The sequence below is a fragment of the Microtus ochrogaster genome, unplaced genomic scaffold (genome assembly GCF_000317375.1).
Source record: "Microtus ochrogaster isolate Prairie Vole_2 unplaced genomic scaffold, MicOch1.0 UNK13, whole genome shotgun sequence".
In the NCBI taxonomy this organism is placed as follows: Eukaryota; Metazoa; Chordata; class Mammalia; order Rodentia; family Cricetidae; genus Microtus; species Microtus ochrogaster.
The window spans coordinates 2,196,260-2,221,597 of NW_004949111.1; the positions used below are offsets into that span (position 1 = coordinate 2,196,260).

General features: G+C 33.4%; 1 protein-coding gene across 1 annotated transcript in view; it reads right to left on the reverse strand.

The window, feature by feature from the left end:
• Dach2 (dachshund family transcription factor 2) overlaps positions 1–25,338 on the reverse strand; it is a 572,822-nt gene that overhangs the window by 100,620 nt on the left and 446,864 nt on the right. The window contains exon 6 of the mRNA XM_026789035.1: positions 13,434–13,606. Coding sequence (XP_026644836.1) covers positions 13,434–13,606 — 173 coding nt within the window. The remainder of the gene's footprint in view (positions 1–13,433; positions 13,607–25,338) is intronic.

The following is a 25,338-nucleotide window of genomic DNA, read 5'->3' on the forward strand; positions in this document are numbered from 1 at the left end:
GGGAGCCTAGCCAGTTTGGATGTTCACCTTCCTAATATGGACGGAGGGGGGAGGACCAAGGACTTACCACAGGGCAGGGAACCCTGACTGCCCATTGGACTGGAGAGGGATGGGGAGAGGAGTGGGGGGAGGGGGAGAAGGGTGGGAGGAAAAGGGGAAGGGTGGGAGGAGGGGGAGGGTAATGGGAGGCTGGGAGGAGGTGGAAACTTGTTTTTCCTTTCCTCAATAAAAGAAAAGAATTAAAAATAAATAAATAAAAAAAAAGAATGTCACTATCTCCATTATCATCATGATAGACCCTGCTACAAAAGTATTGCCTTGCTAATTAGTGCCCATGGCTGACTGGCCAATGTACTCACTAGTTCAACATGTCCTACCAGGGTTTACTCTATAGAAATACCCATATTGATATTGGGTAAGTTCAAAGACTCACAAACAGCAAAAATATACAAATATGTGAAAGGGATGAAAAGGGAAGAAGGAACTAGTCAACATGAGAGGTAAATAAAAAGGGATAGTCTGAGAGTAATCAAAATGCAATATCCAAATATATGAATTTGTTTAAAAAATTTAATAAAAGTTACCAAGGAATAGTAAGAACTTTTCTAAAGCATTCTGAAAGTCAGATTTTTTTTATTGCAAATCACTTTAGAGAAGTCCAGTTCATATATCATTTTACAGTTAGGAGTGTTTCAAAAAATCTTTATGGAACTAGAAGGGTAATTTCCCCCAAATAATGATAGCTCTATGAACAATTTCTTCTTTGCAAGTAAACACAACCATTTTTCAGCCCTATAATCAGTATGCATCTATTTAGATACTTAACTGCAATGTGCTCTGGTTCATTAGGTGGCTACTGTTGTGTCTCAGTCTAGTTAAAATTTCACAGCAAGTTAATCTGTTTTATTACAAATGAGAATGCAAGTGATAATGCCCTTACCATTTGCCAAATACAGGGTTAACAGTACTTGCAACAAATCAATAAGGACATTTAAAAAGAAATTGTAATTCTAAAACCCTATCATTTTTACTCATTGATGACTTCATTTTATGTGTCATTTATGACTTTTACAACCCTGTTCCTCTTTTTGTGTTTCATTCACATCCCATCAAAAACCAGCTGTAGCTGCTGAAAAGCACTGCAGAACTGTCCAGATTCAAAATAGCAAAGGAGAATTTCTGAAATCAGCATACGAACACATAATTAAATCCTTATTTTTCCTATAATTAGTCAAATTATCTTTAAACATAACTCCAATTCTAACAAGTATTTATATAGTCCAATGGTTAGAAATAAACAACGAAAGCACCACTATGAGAAATAACTTACCATTTCCTTATTTAGAGGTGGATCACAAATGGTTAAAGAAGACATACATCATCTTAAATAATTTTCAATTATATTGATTATTCAGACAGATAGTAGAAATTCTTAGAAGATTTAGTTTTTACAGGGTTTATCAAAGGAAGAATTTATAAATTTACTTGGTTAACATTAAAGTATCAATAATTTTATGAAGATCATGTACTTCATCTCCATATAATTTTACTTCTTTGAGTGTGGTAGTATGCCCAGAATATTTCTGTCATTTGAGTATATGCAAGTGCACATGTGATTCATTGCCTTTTAATTATGACTACCACATTCTGACATTTTTATTCTGATACTTTATTATACTGATTGTTTAAAGCATACAATGGAATAACGTAATGTATAACTTGCCTTTTTACTTTGATTTTGTTTGAGTTAATGTTAATCTACGAATGATTTTCTAAAGGATTAAATGGCATTTCACTATTTAGAAGTAGTGTTTGGAAGTTTATCTGAATGCTAGTCATTCTATTCATGTATTTGTCCTGATATTTTATATGTGGTTGATATGATCTTTCTCTGTTTTCATCAACGTTCTACAGAAACAGAACAGCTTGAAACTTGAAACGTTAAATAAAATAAAGAAGGGGAGATAAAAAGTTTGTTCATTGTTTCTGCTCACTTAGATTACTACTAACTCTAGGGTATAATTTGCTATCTAGACAATTGATAGTTAAAGTAATAAAATCAGTATATTTTATTGATCTTCATAAATCCATGTTAACATTCAGAATACGTCTCACAATCATAAATTATCTTCTTTATTTAAGTTTAATAAATGAGCATGTCATTTTTCACAAACTTAGAAGAAAATAGCATAGGAGTCTATTGGGTAAAAATAGAAAAAAAGGGCCAATTGGTAATTGTGAATATCCCTATTCTAAAATTGGACTTATGAATATGTATGTATGTATATGTATTTAATAATTTATGAAACAATAACTCTTATCTTTTACCTCTGCAGGTGGCTTAGTAATCTACAACTAAGAAGCATACTTTAGATATTAGAGGATTTCATTTTTTAGTTTTGGGGTGATAATATCAATTCTAAATTGGAAAAGACAACATAATATTGTGCATCAGAAATAATGCCAGAATTGGAGTGTAGCTGGAACATACCATCATGAAAAATCTAAAATGTTCTGCATGCTCTAAATGTGTAACTTATGTGATGCTTGGACAAAGGGCCCTTTCACCTCTCCTGTGTGATCAACTTATCCCGGAAGAGGATGACAGATTAAGGGAATCAACTGCAATATCTGTTCACGGCATATAAATGGGCTCAAGTTGCAGAATGCATATTCAGTGGAAAATGCATGCCTTCTAAATTATGCTGTGGACTTGGAACTCTGCCACCCACCCAAACAAATAAACAAAGACAAACAACTCTCCTCTTGGATACAGTGCATCTTCATCTCATGTCCTAAAAGATAGCAATAGCTTTGTTTTTCTATAGAACATTTGGAATAAGATTTAAGTAGTGATTTTCAGTAAAAAAAAAAATCACAAAAAAACCCTGTGTTGACTAATTTTAATGCCAGATGTTCACATGCTAATGCCACTGCCTTATGACCATTTCCTATCAATTCATTAATTGCCAGCTGCTCAGCCAAACTAGAAACACAGCTAAGCAGATGATATTGGTAAACAGCCAGAAAACTGCTTCCTACTTAAATTCCTTAGATTTATCAAAGAAAACTAGGGCACAAAGACATTGCAAAGCTTCTGACAAGTGCAGAAAATAATATAGAAGACACCAGGGTCTCAAACTGGTATGTACCTACATATGGGTCATGATTTTTGCCTTCAGAATTTTGCCACATATAGTAATATATAACACCTGCCAAGCTAATGATCATAATACAATTTCCAATTCATGTTATGGTTACATTACTTATTAGCTACAAATGCTAATAGCTGAGCTGACACTAAAAGGATCTGAGCCAGAAATAAAATGTACTATGTGTTTGGCATAGCAACATTTCCAAACTAGTTTCTGACAAAATAACAAGAACAGCTATGGCAATCATTTGGTTGAAACTATTATCTTTTCCACTTGTGGAATTGAAGCATGTATTGCCGATTATTTACACTGAAAACAATTGCCCAAGCTTAATAAACATTAAATTCTTAACCTTAATACAAATACTTTTTGAGTTGCTCACAACTCGTATTTCTGAGAAATGGAAGGCCAGTCGTTGTTATATGGCACACAGATACCTAACCTCAAAACAAAAGACTAAATAGCACAAATGAAAACATTTAATGATTATTTAAGGTAAATTAGCACTGATGTCAAATTTTCTTTATTTTTTGATTGACCTTTTCAAACATCTATATAATGAATTTTAGTAGTTTTTAAACCCATGTTCTCTGGGAAAGGTGCAGCTCTACTTTCATATTGGTATGTGCGCCTTTGGACTGGGGAAATGGATCAACAGTTAAAAGCATATACTTCTTTTTTAGAAGATCCAAGTTTTGGTCGAAGTTCCTAGATCAGATAGAATACAACTGCCTGTAACTCCAGTTTCTGCTCTTTTTAGGCAGCTGCCTGCATATACCTACACAGATACACAGACACACACACAGACACACACACACACACACACACACACACCTATAATGAAATCTTAAAAAGTATTGTGTGTATCCTTTTCTAGTTCCCAACTACATAGAACCCACTTATTTTTTAATCAAAGCACAAGCAACCACCAAGGTACAAGAGAAGGACCCATCAATGAAAATAAATGGATGAGCGATTTGTAATCACATACTTACTAATAAAGGGATCTCTCATAAGAACCTCTTCAAAGAGAAGTTATTCTCTTTTAGTCTAGTTATAGATCATATTAGTCATAACTATTTGATGTGGGAGGTCCTTCTGTCTATGTGTTGCTTTTACTGGTTAATGAATAAAGAAATTGCCTTGGCCTGTTGGTAGAGCAGAGCATAGGTAGGCAGGGAAAACTAATTGGCATGCTGGGAGAAAGGAGCAGAGGCAGAGAGAAACACTATGGAGCCACCAGAGACAGATGCTGGGAATTTTACCCAGTAAGCCACTGCCATGTGGCAATACACAGATTAATAGAAATGGGATAAATTAAAATAAGAGTTAGCCAATAAAAAGCTATAGCTAATGGGCTAAGCAGTGATTTAATTCATAGAGTTTCTGTGTGGTTATTTTGGGGCTAAGCTAGCTGTGTAGCCAGGATCAACAAGCAAACTCCTTATAACAGCTATTACTATATGGCTTAAAAACATAATAAATTAACATTACCTAATACACACTAAACACTATATACCAAGCATTGTTTCAAGCATGTTTACAAATTTTGTATCATTTAACATTATGTTAATGCTCCAAAGTAGGTATAGTTACCATCTTCATTTTATTGCAAACTAAGATACAAGGAGATTGACTAATTTGACAAGAGTCACATGATAAAGATTGACAATAGCAATGTTCATATTCACACAAATAGCTATTATGTTATACAGGCTTGTAAAAAGCCTATTTATGATTAAGTCTTATTTAACAAGCAAAGTACAATGACTAAACTCCTAAATGGTATTAAAATATTCAAGTCAAGTTTTGGTCCTATATCTATTTTATTTTCATTTTTTTTCAAGTTTTATGTAGCTATTATCCCTGAGGTGAAACAGTCCATCCTGGAGTATTAAGGCTTTAAAGACTCATGAAAGAAAGAAAACTCATGAAGTTCCTAATGTAAGATTAGAAAAGCTCCTTCCAAAGGATACATAAGTAGTAATGACACTGTTGAGAACAGATTCTTTGATGAACTTGTCTATTTGATAAATTGTGAAGGGGGCTTCATAGTTAGAGCTTTCTTGAATTGTCACTAATGCTGTGGTATATATGTCAGTAACAACACTGACTTTAAATCACCTATGTTCCTAATAAGTAACTCCTCAAGTGCACTTCTATAAATCAACCCAATAAATGTAATGGTTCCTTAAGCAAGATTTTGCAGATAATTTGATAATTTATTTGGTTCTTTGTGGGTGATCACCCTATCTGAGATAAATAAACATTTTTTTTGCATCACCTGAGGAGGAACATCACACAACACAGATAGTGCCCAAAGACAACCTAACAGAACCAAAGATTAAATTTGCTAAGAATGGCTACATGCCACCCCCCCCCCAAAAAAAATAGGCGTTGGTGTATCCAACTGGTGGTGATCATTCTTAGGAGGTAGTGTCTCCCTGGACCATCTCAACATGTCTACCTTTCCCCACATGGTATAGGATGATGTGCTTCCTTGTTGCAATGGTTGCTGCATTCTCTGACTTGATTAACCACATTAGAGGGCCATGTGGTCTTCAACAGAATCCCTAGATAACACTTTCTTTATGATTGGAGTTATACACCTCCTTGTAGTATAGTTTAACACATTAGGAAGCCTTGAAAATGAACAGACTGATAATTAGAGAATATTCTGCAGTCCTTAAGAGTAGTACAAGTAAGACAAAATTTCAGGTAAACACTGCAGCAGTTTTGACTGTATGGCCACTGTACTGCATAATAATGTGTGTAATTGGGGTTAATATTACAGCCTGTTGGCACTTACTCACTGTACTAGGAAGAGATTATAAAGGGGAAAAGTAATATGAGTAGCATACTAAATTGTTAATCCTCAGGTCCTAAAACTTGAAACTTATAGGAAGAGTTGGATAGTAAATAAGGAGAGAGAAAAAGGTAAAAATGTTGGACAATTCTTCTCACATATGGCCTATGTAATAGAAGGAAAGGCAACCTATATTTTAACATATAGAGGGGTGCCTTCATAATGGCACAGTAATACCGGGAGTGTTCCACATCTGAAGTGTTTAAATTGAGAAGAACTTTTAAATAGAAAATGAAAGAGTCTCTCATGAACTTGGATATAAAGGCAGACAAGATCGATCTGAGAAAAAAAAATAAATAATGAAAATACTCATTCCTCACTGAAGACAAAGGCTTCATAATCTAAGGCAATGCAAGGGGAAAAAGGTCTCTGAATGACTGGCTAATATGAGTCATTAGGAACATTTGATTTTTATTTTCTGAAAATTAGAGACTAGAAGACAAAGGAGATAGATTAAAATTATGAAAAGACCTGGACGTGAGGTCCCTGAGCCTCATGGGTATGTGTAAACAAGAGTTAAGAAATAAGTTAATTCAACAGGATACTTGGAACTATGAGTTTTAGTGGTTTTCTTGATCCCAATGACAGATTATTATTATTATTATTATTATTATTATTATTATTATTATTATTATTATTATTATTATTATTGGTGAAGCTTTGGTAAATATGAGTGATTTAGTCTTTTGTGAAATTTGGCACAATCAGGAAAAAGATAAGAAAATAGAAAGCCAAGCAACAAGGTTTGTCTGGATCTCTTGAAAGCAAATATGGCATGACGTGCACTGAGCTGGATTTAAAGGAAATATTACCGAAAGAAAAATCTGTTCTTTTTAACTTAAGACTTTATATGTAAATAACAGTTCATAAATGGTACAAATGATAAAACAGTGCAAATTTAAAGGATTAACCTTGTCCCAGTAAACTTTGTTCATCTTCCTACTTCAGAAAGATATATTGAAATTGTTCATTTAGTAGATGAATCTCTCAGAAATTTTGTCTAAGGAAGAGGTTCCAGTGAAAGTCACTGCAGAATTCCACACTCTGTCAGACCCAAGATTCCACCAGAGTGACAGTCACAGCAGGCAAGAGAATTAGCTCATTGTGTCTAGGCTCTGTGCCAAGTCAAGCAGCTTGAACAGGGCCAACTAAGCTCATCAGGATTGGACATAGGCATCTAAAAGAGGCCCAAAGCAGCACCCCAGGATAAGGAAGCTGGATGGCTCACCAAAAGTGATTTGAGATTATAGAAAGCTTACTATGATAAGAGCTGTCATTCATACTGCTATACCTAATATTGTTCTTTTAATGAACAATTCATACAAGTCATGGAATCTTTCTCATGCTGTTTCATGCTGTATTAAACTATGTTGATGTGTTTGTTTAATATCTCCTTAGTTGCTGACCCCTGGTATCAACTGAAATCTAATTGGATTGGATGGTGGTCACCCTTCTTAAGGCTTGCCCATACCTCCTGTGAAAATTTTTATTTCATGGAAAGTAAAATTTTACCTTAAAGGTGTTACAGATTTAAAAAAGCATCTGGCCTAATAGTAGAAGCAGAAACAGAAACTTGAAGAGTTTGAGATAATATATTCCATGAGGGTGAGAAAAGGAACATGGAGAAGCCACCATGCTTTGAAATTAAACTAGGGATGAATCACATCCTTAATAATAACTCTTATTTTGCTTGATGGATATAATACTAGACTGTGTTCTCAACATATACCTTTGCATCCATAAATCAGTACAGCTCCCAATCCTTACCAGAGACATGTCTTCTTGAAGCAGATAGTGGTTAATACTGAGACTCAACACAACTGGTTAATGAACAGAAAATATGTGTATTTGGGATGCTTGGCCAAAATTTGACATATTTTACAAACATCACCACCAAAGACTCATGAAACATCATTGAATATGAGGCAGAAAGACTGAAAGTGCCAGAAGTTGGAAAAGTTGCTGAATAACAGTTGTCTTCTGGATATTGCAAGATTGTTGCCTCATGAACTCACAGCAGTGGTAGGTGCCTTCATAAGATGGAGAATATCAAAATTTCATCAAGGAGAGGGGAGTCTTTTGAAGGCCCAAAGCCTAGGTACAAAGATATTGGGAACCAATGGCTACTGGGGGAAGGAGAGCCAGTTTTCTTTATGAATGTCATCTGTGGTAGGTCATCCATGCTTTAATAGCTAGTCGTACTCCCGTGCAAATACAAAGTACTAATGAGACTCAGTATATTAAAAAAAAAAGAGGACATGAAGTTGGAAGAGAATATGGTTGAGGTAGTCTTAGAGAAATTGGAGAAATAGAAGGTAGATATGATCAATACACACCATATACGCATGAAATTCTAAAACACTTAAATATTTAAAAAACACTACTGGTCAAGGAAAGTTAATTAAGGTTATTATCAGTGCTATGTTTTGAATTCATAACAGTTAGTATGTAAGTGACTCTTGCTCATGATAAAATATCCTTTGGATATAGAACATGGGGACATCAAGCTTCCTCCCTACTGGCTAACTTTCAAAGTATTGAGAGATTTCTTCAATGTTGTTCTTCTAGAATTATTGTCAATAGTTCTAATGCAAACTCTGTGTGATACACTGTTATAATGTCAAATAAGATGTGCCTGTTGGTATAACAATGGCCGGAATTTCATGAATTGTAAGAAACTTTAAGAAAATCTTTCTAAATAGATTCATAGTCCATTTCACAGTACATAACTCTAGTCTCTCACTATAAGTTAGAACAAAAGCTTGTGAGTAGGGTAGTCAGTCATAGGTCCCTATGAAGAAAGAGCTGCTATTAAGTTACATATCTGTCAAATTTCCTTCTAGGCATTTGAATTTATGCCCCAAAATTACTATTTCTATCAGCTTCAATCAGTTTTAGGGACCAAGTACTTTTTCAGTGAGTGGTATACTACAGACACCCTAAGAACATATGACTTGCTGTGACATGGTGGTTAATAGTGAGGAAGAAGGTATAGGTAGGATGCCCATGCAGAGAGCAGGAAGGTGGAGGAATTTGGGGCCAAGAAGTAAAAGAGATATCAGGGAGACACCAGGGCCCAGACAGCCAGACACAGAAGAAGGAAAGTAGGGGATACAAAATGAAAGAAAGGTAAAAATCCTCATAGCAAAATGTAGCTGACTAGAAACAGGTTCATTTACAAGAGCTAGCGGGACAAGCTGAAGCTAAGGCCGGCCAACATAATTAATAATAAGTTACTGTGTCTTTATTTACTAAATTATGTTTACTCTCTGTTCAAACTGACAATAACAAAGGCAATAATAATCAGCAAACTCTCCTTTCTGAACAATCACAAGGCTAACTGAAGTACACAGGTTGATATGTGCTTCTTTTTTAACCATTTATTTGTTCATTAATATGTTGAATGGTGCTTGTGTCTGTGTGTGTGTGTGTGTGTGTGTGTGTGTGTGTGTGTGTCACAGAACATGTATAGAGGTCAGAAGAGAACTAAAGAGAGTTGGTTCTCTCCTTCCAACATGCAGGGTTTAGTCACTGAATTTAGGTAATCTGGTTTGGCATAAAAAAAATCCAACTCACTTACCCATCTTATTAGGCTACCAGTTTTGTTCTTAAATAGACTTATTGTTCATTTTTGAAAGATAACTGATGATTTTGAACTTTTTATCTACACTGGTTAATGCAGTTCAAGCTAATAAACATTTCTGTAATGATTGAAATCTTGTTTGGTTTTACTTCCTAAAATATGAGCCACAAATAAAATGTAGTTGTTGACTAATTAAACTGAGACTAATTGCAACTGAGGAATTTTGGAATTCATCATGATCAATTGAAATAGCAACATGGAGCAAGTGTCCACTATGTCAGTTATCTGAGATATAGTTGGAATATTCTGTGAAGCTAAAATTTATTAAAAATAATAAGCCCACAGAACTGAAGAAATCGATTCACAACAATAAAAAAAATTCTTTTCACAAGCCCAAGACTTCAAAACACATCTATAACTTCTTTTCCCTTTTGGGAGGAAGGAAACTTTTTCACACTGTGGTGGCCATATTTACATAAATTGAAGCAAATGGTTCAAATCCTATTGTATCCAACCATCTGAGGTCATTCTTTGTTAGAGGACTAGGTATAAATTAAATTCAGAATCAAATTGCTTATTCCTTTTTGAAGATTTTGCAAAATTTAATATTATGTTTTCCTACAAATGGATAGGCAAACAGATTTGAAATGTTTGTTTCTGTTTAGCTTAAGGAACATTCAGGAATTAACATAGAAGGGCTAGTTTGCAAACGATTTCATATTTTTAAAGCTTTAAGACAAATGTGTTCTGTTGAAGCCTATTTTTCCAAAGTCAATGTTAAATATTTTGTCATTTTGTGATTTAATTGCTTTACTTTTAGAGAGCATGGAATCAATCATCGTGAGAATATTTGTGTCATGAAAATTGACTTAAGTCAAGGTGTGTGTTTGTGTGTGTGTGTGTGTGTGGTCAGTAGAACAGGTTTTGCTTTTAAGAGATGGTTTCCAGGTGCACCATTGAATAATAGCTCAAATATTAGAGCTAGAAACCTGAACTTGTAAATCAATGATAGGAATCAAGGCTCTATTATTTGTATAAAATATTCAATGTAATTTGACTAAGCACATAGAACATTCATAATTAAGTACACTAAATGTCATGGTCAATTCAATTTGTGAGCATTCAAAAAGCCAAACATGCATTGTAACAAGATGAAAATAATGTATATATGTGTGTGTATATATATATGTATATATATTCTAGAAATCACACTTGTCTCTACCCCATAAAATTCAATGCTCTATTTTTGAGATTATAAAATATTACAATATTTCTCCTTTCCCTTCATCCTTCCCAGAACTCTCATACACACTCACTGCTATCAAATTCATGGTTTTTCTTTTTATAAATTGTTACTACATTCATATGTGTATTCATTTTAAGAAACTTGAAAATTGGAGACAATTACAGCATATTAACTTATTATAAGTTTGTAAACATAGAAATAAGAATAAACTGGAAATTAATATATACAGTTTGGCAAATATTTTGTGAATTTTCATGAATTGAGTAAAATTAAGTTCACTGGCTTTTTGAAACTTATTCCCTCATTTTACATATCAAATGTTGATATTTATCTGTATTTTAAATTGATTCTATTAATTAATAAACCCTAAGGTTTTTATGAAGGAAGCCACTGATACATTACTGAAAATAAAGTAAATTTGTAATAAAGACACCAAATTTCATACTTAAGACATTTATTTCCATATATTAAATGTTAATATATATGATTATGTACAATTTGGACAAATGATGAATTTAATTTAGACATTTTGTAAAACAATGAGGAACATTTATTTAAGGATATTTGGTCAAACTTCTAGCAGAAATTATTCTATGAATATAAACGAAGACATGTGGTTTTATTCTAATAGTTTCTACATCCTCAAGTATTATTATAATAAAACTTTTCAATATGTATGCTTGCCCAATGCCCCCACAATATAACAGATTGAACTTTAAGTGTGTGTTTCAAAAAACAAGTTCTTTTTAAGCAATTTCTTTTAAAATAAAGATGAACGTTCAAAATGTACCTTCTTGTACTTTGGTATCATATTACTAACTTTCTATATTTTAATAGCATTTCCTAACTTTTTGTGATGTTGTTTCTTATTAGTAGCTATACAGTTTCAAAATAATAGAAGTTTATTCAATTGTTTTTAAGTAATGTATTTGGGCATTTTGTTTACAAAAGCAACTGTAATTCTCAGATAAAACTATGTGAAAAAATTCAAACAAATAAGACAATCAACACATTCAGACCTATATACAGTAAACAAACTTCCATTTGACTGAAATATATAAGACTTTATAAAAATGATCACTTTCCAAGTTGAAGTCCATCAACTGTAATGATTTCCTAACATTATATCACCTCTTCTCCAAGTTTGATCTCATATATGTCTCCTCTGAATTCCTCTATTTTATTTGGTTATTTTCATATATTATCCATTAGTTTGTCTTAATAAAAGTTAACTTGAGAACTCATTTACCTTATATTTAGGCTGTGAATTCTTGTATGTCTGAAAGTATATCTTATCCCTTTCCTTTACTGATCAATATATTTGGGGTACGATATTTGTTAAATAAATGAAGAGAAGGAACTAACTAATGGGATTGACTGATTGACTCATCTCTGAACATCCTGTAAACTCTTATATCATCTCCTCATCAAAAGAAAATACATATTGGAAGGTATAGTTTATTTGCTATTTGAAATAGAAGATCAAAAGATGAGTCAAAATAATAAGAAATAGTAGTAATTATAACGTATGATTTGTTTCTCATTACGTAGTTACCGCAAAATTTTGAAAAATTATGACATGTGATTTTGACTGTTTAACAAAGTATTATAACTTCCTAATGTTTGTTGGGCTTTGCATTTTATGTATGCATGTATACATAGACATATACATATATAGTCTGCTTGCACAATTGTGTATGCATTTGTACATGTGCATGCACAGGTGTGCATTAGCCTGTGTCGCTCAGGGCATGTGATCAATTGTCTTTCACCGTTTCTTTCCTCTTACACTCTATAACAGTGTCTCACAGAATAAGGTGCTCACTTATAGTCTAGAATGATTAGACACCATGCTCCTTAGATATGGCTATCTTTACCCTGTCAGAGCTTGGTTGACAAAGCTACATGACAATGGCTGGCTATTTTATGTGATGTTGGTTATCTGAACTAAGGTCTTCATGCTTGGGGGGGGGGGTAGCACATTATCAACTGAGCCATTTACCCAGCCATACTGTATTGATTTTAACAAATATTTTTTTTCATATTATCTCTAGCTATCCAATGGATAGATACAAAATTACTGTGATTTTCAGTTACAATTGTAGTAATACATTTAGGAGTGTGAAGTATTGTAATTCAGGTCATTCAATCAATCAGTGGCAAACTAGAATTGGGACCAAAGCCTGCCTGAATATAACTAAAGTACAGTGAAAAATACCTTACAATTTTTCTCAGACTTAAAAAAATGTACAGTGATTTTGCATAGTCTCATCCCACAAATGAGAATGTGTATTACATAATCCTCCACCCTGTGTTTACTTTGGCTGCACATCCTATACGCTGTGCATTTGATTTCAAAACACAAGACTTGAATAAAAGAGAGATCTGTGGCAGTAGAAAGAAAACAAACCCAAACAATAGCAAAACATGACAGGCCTATTAAAAAAACAAATTAAAAATCACTGCACAGTAGTGGAGTCAATAATCTATGTGTTATAGCTGACAATTTAGTGGTACTGCTGATACTTATCAAAGCTTGTATATAATCAATACCTTTGTTTTCTTCAGAATAATGATTCCTACCTTTATAACAGAGGCACCAGCTCTGGAGAGTGGACTGTGAATCTGAGCTGCAGCAGCCATGTTGGCAATAGTATTGAGATGATTCATCTGATTCATTGCCATGGCAACTGATGCAGGAGGTAAGCTGACTGGAAGTAGGGGATGAGGCATCATCATAAATGGCAGATCCAGACCTAAAAGAGACCGTGTTCATTAAAGTTGTTACATTATGACACTAAGAAGGTTTTCTAAAGCATCTTTATTCACTATTAGGATTTTATAGTTGTTTTAGTATACAGTAGTAACATTTTGTGCCATCAATTGTATCAGTAGGATTTTACAATGCTTAAAATATATCAAAAATCTCTCTATGTTCACATAATTCCTATTATTTCACTTCCTTTAACAGATTTATTAGGTGAGTTAATAAGGCAAGATACATATTACCCAAGGTTCATATTATTAAAGAAAATAATGCTTTAAAAAAGGAATGCTTATAATTGCAATTTGAAATCTTTGTTAATAAAGAATAAATGTCATGCTAAAATAAAAAACTCCTTTCCACTTTAATAGTAAATGTCAATGCTTTTTAATATTAGGAGGATTTCAATGCTTTCTACTGTAAATTGAAATAATGTTCATATGTTTTAGATGCCTTAAATAATAACTCAATATTATGAATTCTACTTTTGATAGTCATACATGTCATTAGGTAAAATGTTACAAACTAAAGTAGTTGTTTGTGGACTGCTTCTCATGTTGGCAGAGTTTAAAACCATCATTAAACAGATGCAAGATATAGTTAGACTAGCTATGGGGATGTTAGCATTTTACTTACAAAAAATGTATTTACAAATTGTTTTGCTACAGTACTCTTCCTATATAAGCTCAGAAAACAATATTGTTAACATATGTTCTAATATACGTTAACCTTTTAAAACAACTTTTTATTAGCTATGGAAAGATTATTATGGACAGGACTCATACTGATCCTACTTACTATAACAAAATACTAACATCTAGTTTTTCCTCTCTGACACTCTTTCATTTTTTTCTTCTCATTTCATAACAAAAAGGGAGCAACAAAAAGTGTTTTCAGAAGACACTGGTATCTAATTTATCAAAATACTACTAGTGATAATACTATCATTCAAATATGTGATTTAGGAAGCCATTTCATCCCACTCTGTGTATACGTACATTTAACCTAAAATTTTAAAATGAAATGCAACTTAATTAGAGGCTATGAGCAAAAAGTGGTGAGTTATTTGAGGTCTCTCTTCTGAATCTGAGTCTAATGGTTCATTTCAACCTATTAGAAAGTACACTGAAAGCATACAGCAGCAAAACAACCAAATTTAGGCTCTTGCAATACTTAAGTGAATATTGTAATTTTAAGACTTTATAAATAATAAATACACCTGGCACCCAGTATTTCTGTTGAAGACAGCCATAAAATGCAGTTACTAGAGCTGCTCAAGGGCTAAAAGAAGCCTAGAAATCTAAATTATACTTAAAAGTCAAAAGAAAAGAAAAAAAACCAGATCGTTGTGACTATAAGACAAGAGACATTAACAGTTCTTAGCAGTATTGACTTACAACATTCAACATTTAAATATATGTTAGAAAGAATTTAGTAGATGAATATATCAGCTATAGAAGATTTTTCTTAAGATTATTATATTATCAGAGAAGTCTCAGCGTTAAACTAACAACATTTACTTCAAAAGGGCTTTTCCTATGATAAGTAATTATATTTTTTGTCAAATGAATGGTAAGATTAAGTCTTTATTTCAATTCATAATTTCTTTCTAATACATTTCTAGTAATCTACAAGAATATTTGGAAGTCATTGTTTCTGCAATTCCTTTTTAAGCATTTTAAAATAGATTTATATATAAACATTTATATAATTATGGATACAAAGTCAAATTACAATGATGTATTTAATGTGGACAACATACAATATATTCATTTCCTAGAATACTTATAATTCTGGAGAGAATTATGTTCAGTGAAATAAACTAAATATAGAAAGATCACATGATCTCTCTTATATGTGGAAATTCTTAAGGTAGAATTTTACAATCAGTCACACAAAATTACTTGCCTATTTCCCCTTCCCAGGGGGATCTATATATGTTTCTCTTAGGGTTCACCTTGTTACTTAGCTTATCTAGGGTTGTGGATATAGGGTCCTTATCCTTTCCTGTACAACTAGTATCCACTTATGAGTGAGTATATATCATGTTTACCTTTCTGGGTCTGGGACAAGCTCTTCTGACAAAATTGGGGTCACAGGGCTGGGGGGAAAATGAAGGCAGGATGAGAGAAGGAGCGGATAAGGTGACGGGGGAGAACTTGAGGGAATGAGATTGTCAAGATGGGAAAAGGACAGAGATGGAGAATAAGGAAAAAGATATCTTGATTGAGGGAGCCATTATGGGGCTAGTAAGAAACCTGGCACTAGAGAAATGCCCAGGAATCCACAAGGATGATCACAGATAAGATCCTAAGCAATAGTGGATAGGGTGCCTGAACTGGCCTTGCCCTGTCATTAGATTGATAACTATCTTAAATGTCATTGTAGAGCCTTCATCCAGAAACTGAGGAAACAGAGGAAGAGACCCACAGTGGAGCACTGGACTGAGCTCCCAAAGTCTAGTCGAAGAGAGGGATGAATGAGAATATGAACAAAGAGGTCAAGACCATGATGGGGACATCTACTGAAACAGCTTACCTGAGCTGATGGGAGATCATTAACTCTGGCCAGACAGGGAAGGAACCAGCATATGACTAAACTAGACCCTCTGAATGTGGGTGACAGTTGTCTGGCTGGTACAGGCTTCTGGGCCACTGGCAATGGAACCAGGATTTATTCCTACTGCTTGTACTGGCTTTTTGGAACCCATTCTCCCTGGAAGGATACATTGCTCAGTATAGATATAGTAGGGAGAGCTTTGGTCCTTCCTCAAAGCAATGAGCCTCATCCTCTCTGAGGAGTGGATGAGGGGTAGGATAGGCGGTAAATTCGAGGGAATGGGAGGAGGGAAGAAAGTGGGAACTGGGATTGGTATGTAACATGAAAAAAGATAGTTTAGGAAAAGAACACACAGGAAAAAAGAAAACCCTTTTACTCCAAAAAATATCTGAAGGGACGTTAACATGATTGTCTCATTTTAAATCATATCTAAAGAATTATAAAGTGAGGAGACAAATGACTTTCATTAACAAGAAATATTTGCATATACACGTGTTTATATACTCTACTAATCATATATTTCAAGCTATCATGACAAAGTATTTAATAACATGATAATTAATTAGGATTCACCTTTATCCTAAAAACCTTTACCTAATATTCCATATAACAAGCATCAATAACCTGAAAAGACATTCTCCACAAATCCAAAATCACTTTAGAATTTGATTCCTGTTTATGTGCACAGTGCTTTAGTCACAAATTAAACTGTAGATTAAAAGCTGCTCTCAATGTCTTCCTTTATTATTGAAAATCTTTAATATGCTTAAATTTATACTTCCCTTAAGAGTATAATAATCTTTTCTCATTTTCAAATGCTATTCCAGCATCACCCAGACACCATCTGGACACATTAAGAAATATGCTTACTTAAAGTTCAATCGACATGCAAATTAAATACAAACTGCAAACAGAATTTAACAGTCAATTGGCAGTTTTAAAATACCATTCAACAAATATTTCAAATAACCACGAAGGATTTACAAGACACACTTTTAGAGCCTGATCTGCAATAATTATCAATTGACTGTAGTTCCTTGAACTCTAAGCTAATATTTACATTACAGGCCAGTTACAAATGCAAAGCATATTTAAATATTGAATGATTTAAGGTAATCCTTTGCTAAAGTTAGAAACATTAAATTAAAATCCAATAGTATACAACACTATAGCAATGTGGTTCATTAAATTCATGGGCAAGATATGCATATATGGTAATAAAAATAAATCTGATTTAAAAATCATGAAAATGAATTTTCTCATTCCTGTTACCAAGGACATAATACAAGCTATAATTAGCATCATTTCTATTATACCTTAGTATGCTAGCAACTACCACCATTTTTATTAAAAGACATGTATTACCTGCTCCTAGCCATGAAGGGTGTACATTTCAGTAAAACTTCAATATCCTTCTAAATATGACATCAATTTGTCCCAAGTCATGTTTGTTTATTTCTGTAGAATCTATTTCTATAATGATATCAGACAGCAGTCCCTTCAATGACAATTACAATGTTTCTGGTTATTATTCCTACGTCATTTCAGTTATCCCTCCACTCCAATTTCTAGACTTCCAATGACTCCTTACTACCGCTAAAATAAAGGACACCTTCCATAAACTTGATTATTGCATTTCTTGTTTTGTGATTTCATTATGTTTTTGCATGTATTCTTCACTTTAGCCTCACAGTACAATTTGTATTTCTCTGAAGAAATGACTAACCATAATTATTGCCCCACATAAATTAATTTCTCTGGAATTATATCTCTAACACAACACAACACAACAGAAATTAATGGCTTTTTACAACAAACTTTGTGGTAGGTTTTATTATCCCGATTTTATACGAGGAACACACAACAATTTTTTAAAATGAAATTAATTCATTAAAAGATAATTTGCTTCTCTTAATGGTGAACACATGTTTGTTTTTCCAATGTAGAGCCACCAACCAAAAACAGACTAAACATATTATATTTATGTTTTTATGTATTTATGTTTTTATACAGATATATAGAGAAGGGGAAAAATGATGAATTCTATCTCAATTCAAAACATTAAAAGGCTACTTTAGAACAGTTTTAGGTTTATAGAAAAGATAAGCAAAATTTTGCTATACAGTACTCCTTTTTATGCTTACACAAATGGCTAACCTTATCAGTATCTTACATTACTATATTATATTGTTACTATCAGCTTGTCATTACTTATAAATTATTATTCATCAAATTCCACAGTTTATACTAGAATTCATTTTTTGAACTATATCTCACCAGATATTCAAACTGCATAATATCTTGTATCTATGGTTTTAATAACATACAAAATAATTCCAATACATCAAGAAGTGTACTGTGCTTTCTCTTAAGCTTTCTATTGTACACAACCTCTGGTAACTACTGATCTTTGTTTTCTCTCTAGTTTTGCTTTTTTCCCAAAGTCATATAGTCATATTCATGCATTATTTAGTCTTTTTAGATGCTTCGTTTTTCACTTACAATTGTGCACATAAAGCTCAATCAAGTCTATTTAAGGAAAGCTAGGTCATGTAATTTTACTTACAGTATTCCAGAACATTCATCATCATAGTTGTTTCACACATTTACTTATTTCAGTATATCTTGGTTGGTTTCAATATTTAGTAATTATAAATAAATTTATCATAAGCTTTAAATATGTTGGTTTTTGTGTTGGGAGATGTTTCATATTGACTGGTACAAATATGAATAATTTTATTTGGTTTGTAAGATGTTCCAAAATGACATCTAAAGTTATTGTGGTGATTTCCATACTCCAGTAATGAAGTCTTTTTGTTGTTTCATAATTCTGTAAGCAGGTTATGTTTTGGATTTTGCATATTCTAATGGTAGCATAAGGACATCACATTTTTACTTAGAAGTCTCTAATGACATATAACAAAAAAATTACTTTCATAAGTTAATTTTGCACCTGTATAGTTTCTTAGATAAAGTTTCTTTTCAGGTCTCTGTCTATGTTTTAATTTTTTTTAAATGTAGATTTATGGAGTTTTGTATATATTCTATCAGTTTTTAGTACATATATATGGGAAGAGAATATCTCAACTCTATGGCTTTTCTTCATAATTCTCTTAATTGTGTTCAAGGGCAGTTATGTGTTTTATAAACCCCGATTTATCAAGTATTTTTATTTTAGTGATCATATCTTTGTTATTGTATCTAAAATATATTGCTCGATCCAAAGACTCCTAATTTTTTTTTTTTTGTTCTTTCGAGACAGGGTTTCTTTGTAGCTTTGGAGCCTGTCCTGAAACTAGCTTTTGTAGAACAGGCTGGTCTTGAACTCACAGAGATCCATCTGCCTCTGCCTCCAGAGTCCTGGGATTAAAGGTGTGTGCCACTGCTGCCTGGCGACTCCGAAAAATTTGTGATTTTATATTCTTTTATTTTCATGGTTTTGGCATTTATGTTTATAACTGTGATCCATCCTGGGTTAGCTTTTGTAAAGATTGGATGGCCTTAGAGAGAATGATTTATTTTTGTATGGGGATTTCCACTTATTCAGTGTCATTTGCTAAAAGAACTACTCTTTGCATTACTTTGTTTCTTTCTTCAATAAATAATAACTGATGAAATTTAGGTACATTTCTGAGTACTCTTCTATATTTCTGATCTATTTGCCAAATAAACCACAAGGAATGACAATCTCAGTTCACTGACTATTTTAGTCTTTTTATTTCATTGGCTAATTTTGACAACTGATTTTCATGTAAATAATTAAAAGCAATTTGTGAATATGCACAAAATAATTTACTTATATTTCATGATTATATTTAATCTGCACTTTAATTTAGGAAGAATTGTCATTAAAATGCAATGTTTTGCTAACTGGTATTTTTACTTTTGTTTTTATATTTTCATTTTGTCTTAGTCATTTGATAGATATTCTATCAGAAGTCATTTTCTGCTATTGTTTGTACTTTAATTCCATTATGAATGATGAATTTTGTAACATTTTATTTATTTAAATTTGTAAATGTGGTTTTTCTAACCCATAATGTGTTAATTTTGATAATGTACCAAGTGAACTGAAGAGTATGTATTATTCTGTTATTGGATAAAGTAATTTAAAATTTCTATTACATTCACTTCTTTAATTGCTCTGCTTAGTTCAATTATGCCCTTCTTCTAGATGTGTCAATTACAGCTAGGTAGGTGATAAAGTCTCCAATAGTAGATTCATCCATTTTCTTTACATTTATAATAGTTTTTTTTCCCTCACATAATTTAATGCTGTTATTTAGGCAAGTACTTGATAAGTTATGTCATTGTGAAGGAAACTGATGATTTTATATTTTGTTCATTCGAAGTTGGCTTTTGGAAATTAATATACTTACTCCACCTCCTTTGTATTACCACAGAACTATAGTCATTATTCCTTCCCGTGTTATTACTAAATATATCTATATTAGTATTTTTAATGAGGTTCTTTAAGGAAACATTTATTATTTCTATTTTTTTCAAGACATGGTCTCTCTGTGCAGCCTTGGTTGTTCTGGAACTCTCTCTACAGAACAGGCTGGCCTGGAACTCAAATAGATCCACCTGCCTCTGACTTGTAAGTGATGGATTAAAGGTGTGCCTCATCACCACTCAGCTAGATGATGATTTCCCTAGTAATAGATTGGTTGGCATAGTATGGGGCCTGAAAGTTAATATTAATTATTTCTTTTATGACTATTATTTTCTTTGCTTTTTATAACCTTCTCTTGTGACTGCCATTAGTTTTGTTGTATTTTGTTCACTCAGTAGATGATTTCAAATGAAGCAAATTCTCAATAAATGAAAGCAAAAAGCACTCGTGTCTGATACCATTAAAATAGATGAAGTAGCTCCTATCATTTAATTGGCCAATTTAAAACATTTCCATGAAAAGTGGTTATTAACCCAATTTAAGTACCTTCTACATCTATTTTAATGTGTTATTTTAATGTATTCTTAATTTCCTTTAACCCATCCTCCATTTTTGTTCCATTCTCTTGTTTTAATGGAACAATTTAGTCTCTCCTCTCCCTCTCATGTCAATTATAGTTAATTTTAGTATTTGGCTTAAGCTATTTTAAATTGAATGAATTTTGGGACATTTTGATATATAAGTTCCATATTTACAACATGTCTACTCCTGTTTCTTCCTTTTAAACTCTCCCATATCCCCCCATTTGTGCTCTCAAATCCATTATCTCTACCTCTTTAATTACACAATATACACACAAGCACACATCTATAAATATAGTCTGCTGAGTACATTTACTGTTACTCACATGTGGATGTGTTTATGGCTAATGGCTTGGGTTTGAATAAACTGTCAGGGGGCCCATTTATGGAGAGGTTTCCATGTAGATTTAGAACTCATTTAAATGTAGTTGAAAAAACTTTACTACGTAAATATATGGATAGTACAAGTGCCATATAAAAAGAATATTTTCAAATCTTCTCTCCTAGTGTAATTGATTTCACTTATCTACAAGGAATAATCACAAAACTGGTTATTTTTTGTGACCAGACTATTATGTTAAATTCAGAATAAGAAAAATATTTATGTTATTTTATTGATTTCAGAATGTTCCCGGTTGTATCAATTTCCTTCTTTCTGAATTAGTCTACCCCAAATATCCTGAATGCCAGATCGGTGGCCATAGCTTTACATTCTTTCAGTTTCATTAGTGTTAGAGAACTATGATTTGTCCTTTCCTGAATTTTACATTATAGCTTTCTTCTTGAAATACTTGACTAGATCATGGAATTTCATGTTTACATAGTTTCTAGACAGTACTACATTGTATTTCTTAGCTTCTTTTCTATGAAAGGAAATATTTCCATTTCTTCCACTATTACCTTCTGGCGTTTCCTATGTCTTGATTTTCTGCAGTTTAAATTTTAAGCAGACTTGGAGACTTCTTTGATATTTTACATATTAGAACACTTTTATATACTTTGACATTTTTCCTTATTGTTCATTGATTTTAGGAAAAAAATCATTTGTCAGAGCATGGTTTATGAAGAAGCTGTGTGAGGAGAATTTTGAGAGCTTGTGTGATAACTCCAATGAAACAAGGAAACAAGAGGTCTTATAAACTCTGTTCCTCTATAACATGGATTATTCTTTAAATGTGCCTTTGTGCCCATCCCAATAGTAATAAATAGGAGTGGGTTTACTCTAGATTACCCATTATCTTATCCATTATTTTTAAGAAAGATATGGGAAGTCTGAACCACATGCTGCAAATGCATTAGCAAACCAAGAGGTGAGTGATCAGCCAGCCTGCGGGATACCCCACTCTCTAGGCCCTCAGTACCAGGGCAGTATTTTTTGCCCCTCCCCCACCTGCCTCAGCTTGAGTAGCCAGCCAGCAGGCAAGCTTCTTCCTGGTAGGCTGCTCCAACACCCCCCACCCCATCAATCAGACCATGTAAGCTACAAGGCCCACTCTGTCCCCAAATCCACCCATCCCCAGCGATCTCAGAGGAACTCTGAATCACAGGCTGCAACTGCACACAGCAGACTAAGAGGTGAGTGATCAGCAAGCCAGCTGGGCATCCCAATCTCTAGAGACTCAGTACCTGGGCAAAATCCCGAGGGTCCCTCTACCATCTGCCTCAGCTTCAATAGTTTCTTGCAGGTAGGCTACCCCAACACCTACCCCACAATCGATTGGACCCTGTAAACTACAAGGCCCAATCCACACCCAAACCTACCCACCCCCTGAGACCTTGGAGAAACTCTGAAGCACAGGCTTCAACTGCGTACTGCTGACCAAGAGAGGAACTCTGAACCACAGGCTACAACTGCCCAGAGAGACCTCAGTGGCTCCCTGAGACTCTGATAGCAACTGCACATAGTAGACTAAGAGTAGCTCTCTAAGACATGGATAGCAACTGCAAAGATTGGGCCAAGAGTCAAAGACACTGCCAGCCTCATATGAAGGAAGAGATAGGTAGGTGCCAATGTAAGAATTCCTCCAACAACCTAAAAAGCAACATGGCAACACCAGAACCCAGTGGTCATACAACAGGAAGACCTGATCATCCTAAACAAGAAAAAGCAGAGGAAAACTATCTTAAATATAGCTTTATGAAGATCATAGAGACTCTTAAAGAGAAAATGAGAAATTCCCTTAAAGAAATGGAGGAAAAGATAAACAAAAAATTAGAAGAAACCAATAAATCTCTTAAAGAAAATCAAGAAAGCCAAGAAAAAACAATCAAATAGGTAAAGGAAACAGTTCAAATCTTGAAAACTGAAATAAAGGCAACAAAGAAAACAGAAACCAAGGGAATTTTGGAAGTGGAAAATCTGGGTAAAGAAACAGGAACTACCAATGCAAACCTAATGAACAGAATATAAGAGATAAAAGAGAGAAACTCAAATGTTGAAGATACTATAGATGAAACTGATTAGTCGGTCAAAGAAAACAATAAATCCAACAAATTCTTAACACAAAGTATCCAGGAACTCTGGGACATCATGAAAAGACAAATCTAAGAATAATAGGGTAGAAGAAAGAGAACTCCAACTCAAAGGCACAGAAAATACATTCAACAAAATCACAGAAGAAAACTTTCCAAACCTAAAGAACGATATGCCTATGAAAGCACAAGCAGCTTACAGAACACCAAATAGATTGAACCAAAAAAGTTTCCTCCCATATAATAATCAAAACATAAAACATACAGAATAAAAAAAGACTATTAAGAATTGCAAAGGAAAAAGGTCAAGTAATATATAAAGGTAGACCTATCAGAATTACACCTGACTGAAACGATGAAAGCCAAAAGGTCCTGGACAGATGTGCTGCAGATATTAAAAGGCCATGGATGCAAGCCCACACTATTGTACCCAACAAAGCTTTCAATCACCATCTATAGAGAAAACAAGCTATTCCATGACAAAAACAAATTCAAACAATACCTATTCACAGAAAGTGCTAGAAGGAAAATCTCCAACCGAAGAAGGCTAACTGCACCCATAGAAACACAAGTAAAAGATAACCTCACACCAGAAACCCAAAGAAAGAAAACAGATAAACACTACCACCAAAAAATACCAAGAATTAACAATCACTGGTCATTAATACTTCTTAATATCAATGGACTGAATTCACCTATAAAGAGACACAGGCTAACAGAATTGATAAGAAAGTAGATGCATCCTTCTGCTTTATACAAGAAATGCAACTCAACTTTGAAAACAGATATTACCTCAGAGTAAAGGGATGGGAAAAGATTTTCCAATCAAATGAACCCATTTTTTTAAAAAAAAAGCCTGCGCAGCTATCCTAATATCTAACAAAATAGTCTTCAAACTAAAATCAAACAGAAGAGATGGAGAAGAACACTTCATACTCATCACAGGAAAAATCCATCAAGAAGAAGTCTCAATCCTGAACATTTATGCCCCAAATACAAGAGCACACTCATAAGTAAAAGACACATTATTAAAGCTTAAATCACACATCAACCCCCCCCCCCACACACACACACACTAAGAGTAAGAGACTTCAACACCCTACTATCCACAATGGACAGGTCAACCAGACAGAAATTTAGCATAGAAATAATAGAACTAAAAGGGGTCATAACTCAAATTGACTTAGCAGACATCGTTAGAAAATTTCACCCAAACACAAAAAAATATACCTTCTTCTCAGTACCTTATGGAACCTTCTCTAAAATTGACCATATACTCAGTAACAAAAAAACCCTCAACAGATATGATAAAATTGTAATGACATCCTGTTGATTATTAGATCACCATGGTTTAAAGATAAAATTCAACAATAACACTAAGTGCAGAAAACCTGCAAACTCATGAAAATTGAACAGTGCTAAAATAAATCACCCCTGGGTCAAGGAAGAAATAAAAAATTAAATAAAAGACTTCCTAGAACACAAAGAAAATGAAGACACAACATGCCTAAACCTATGGGATACTATGAAAACAGTGCTAAGAGAAAAGTTCATAGCAACGAGGGACCACATTTAAAAAAAAAAAAACTCACACTAGCAATTTAACAGCATACTGGAAGCTCTAGAACAAAAAGAAGCAGGATGAATAAATGATAGGGAATAATCAAATTGAGGGCTGAAATCAGGAAAATAGAAACAAAGAATATAAAGAATCAA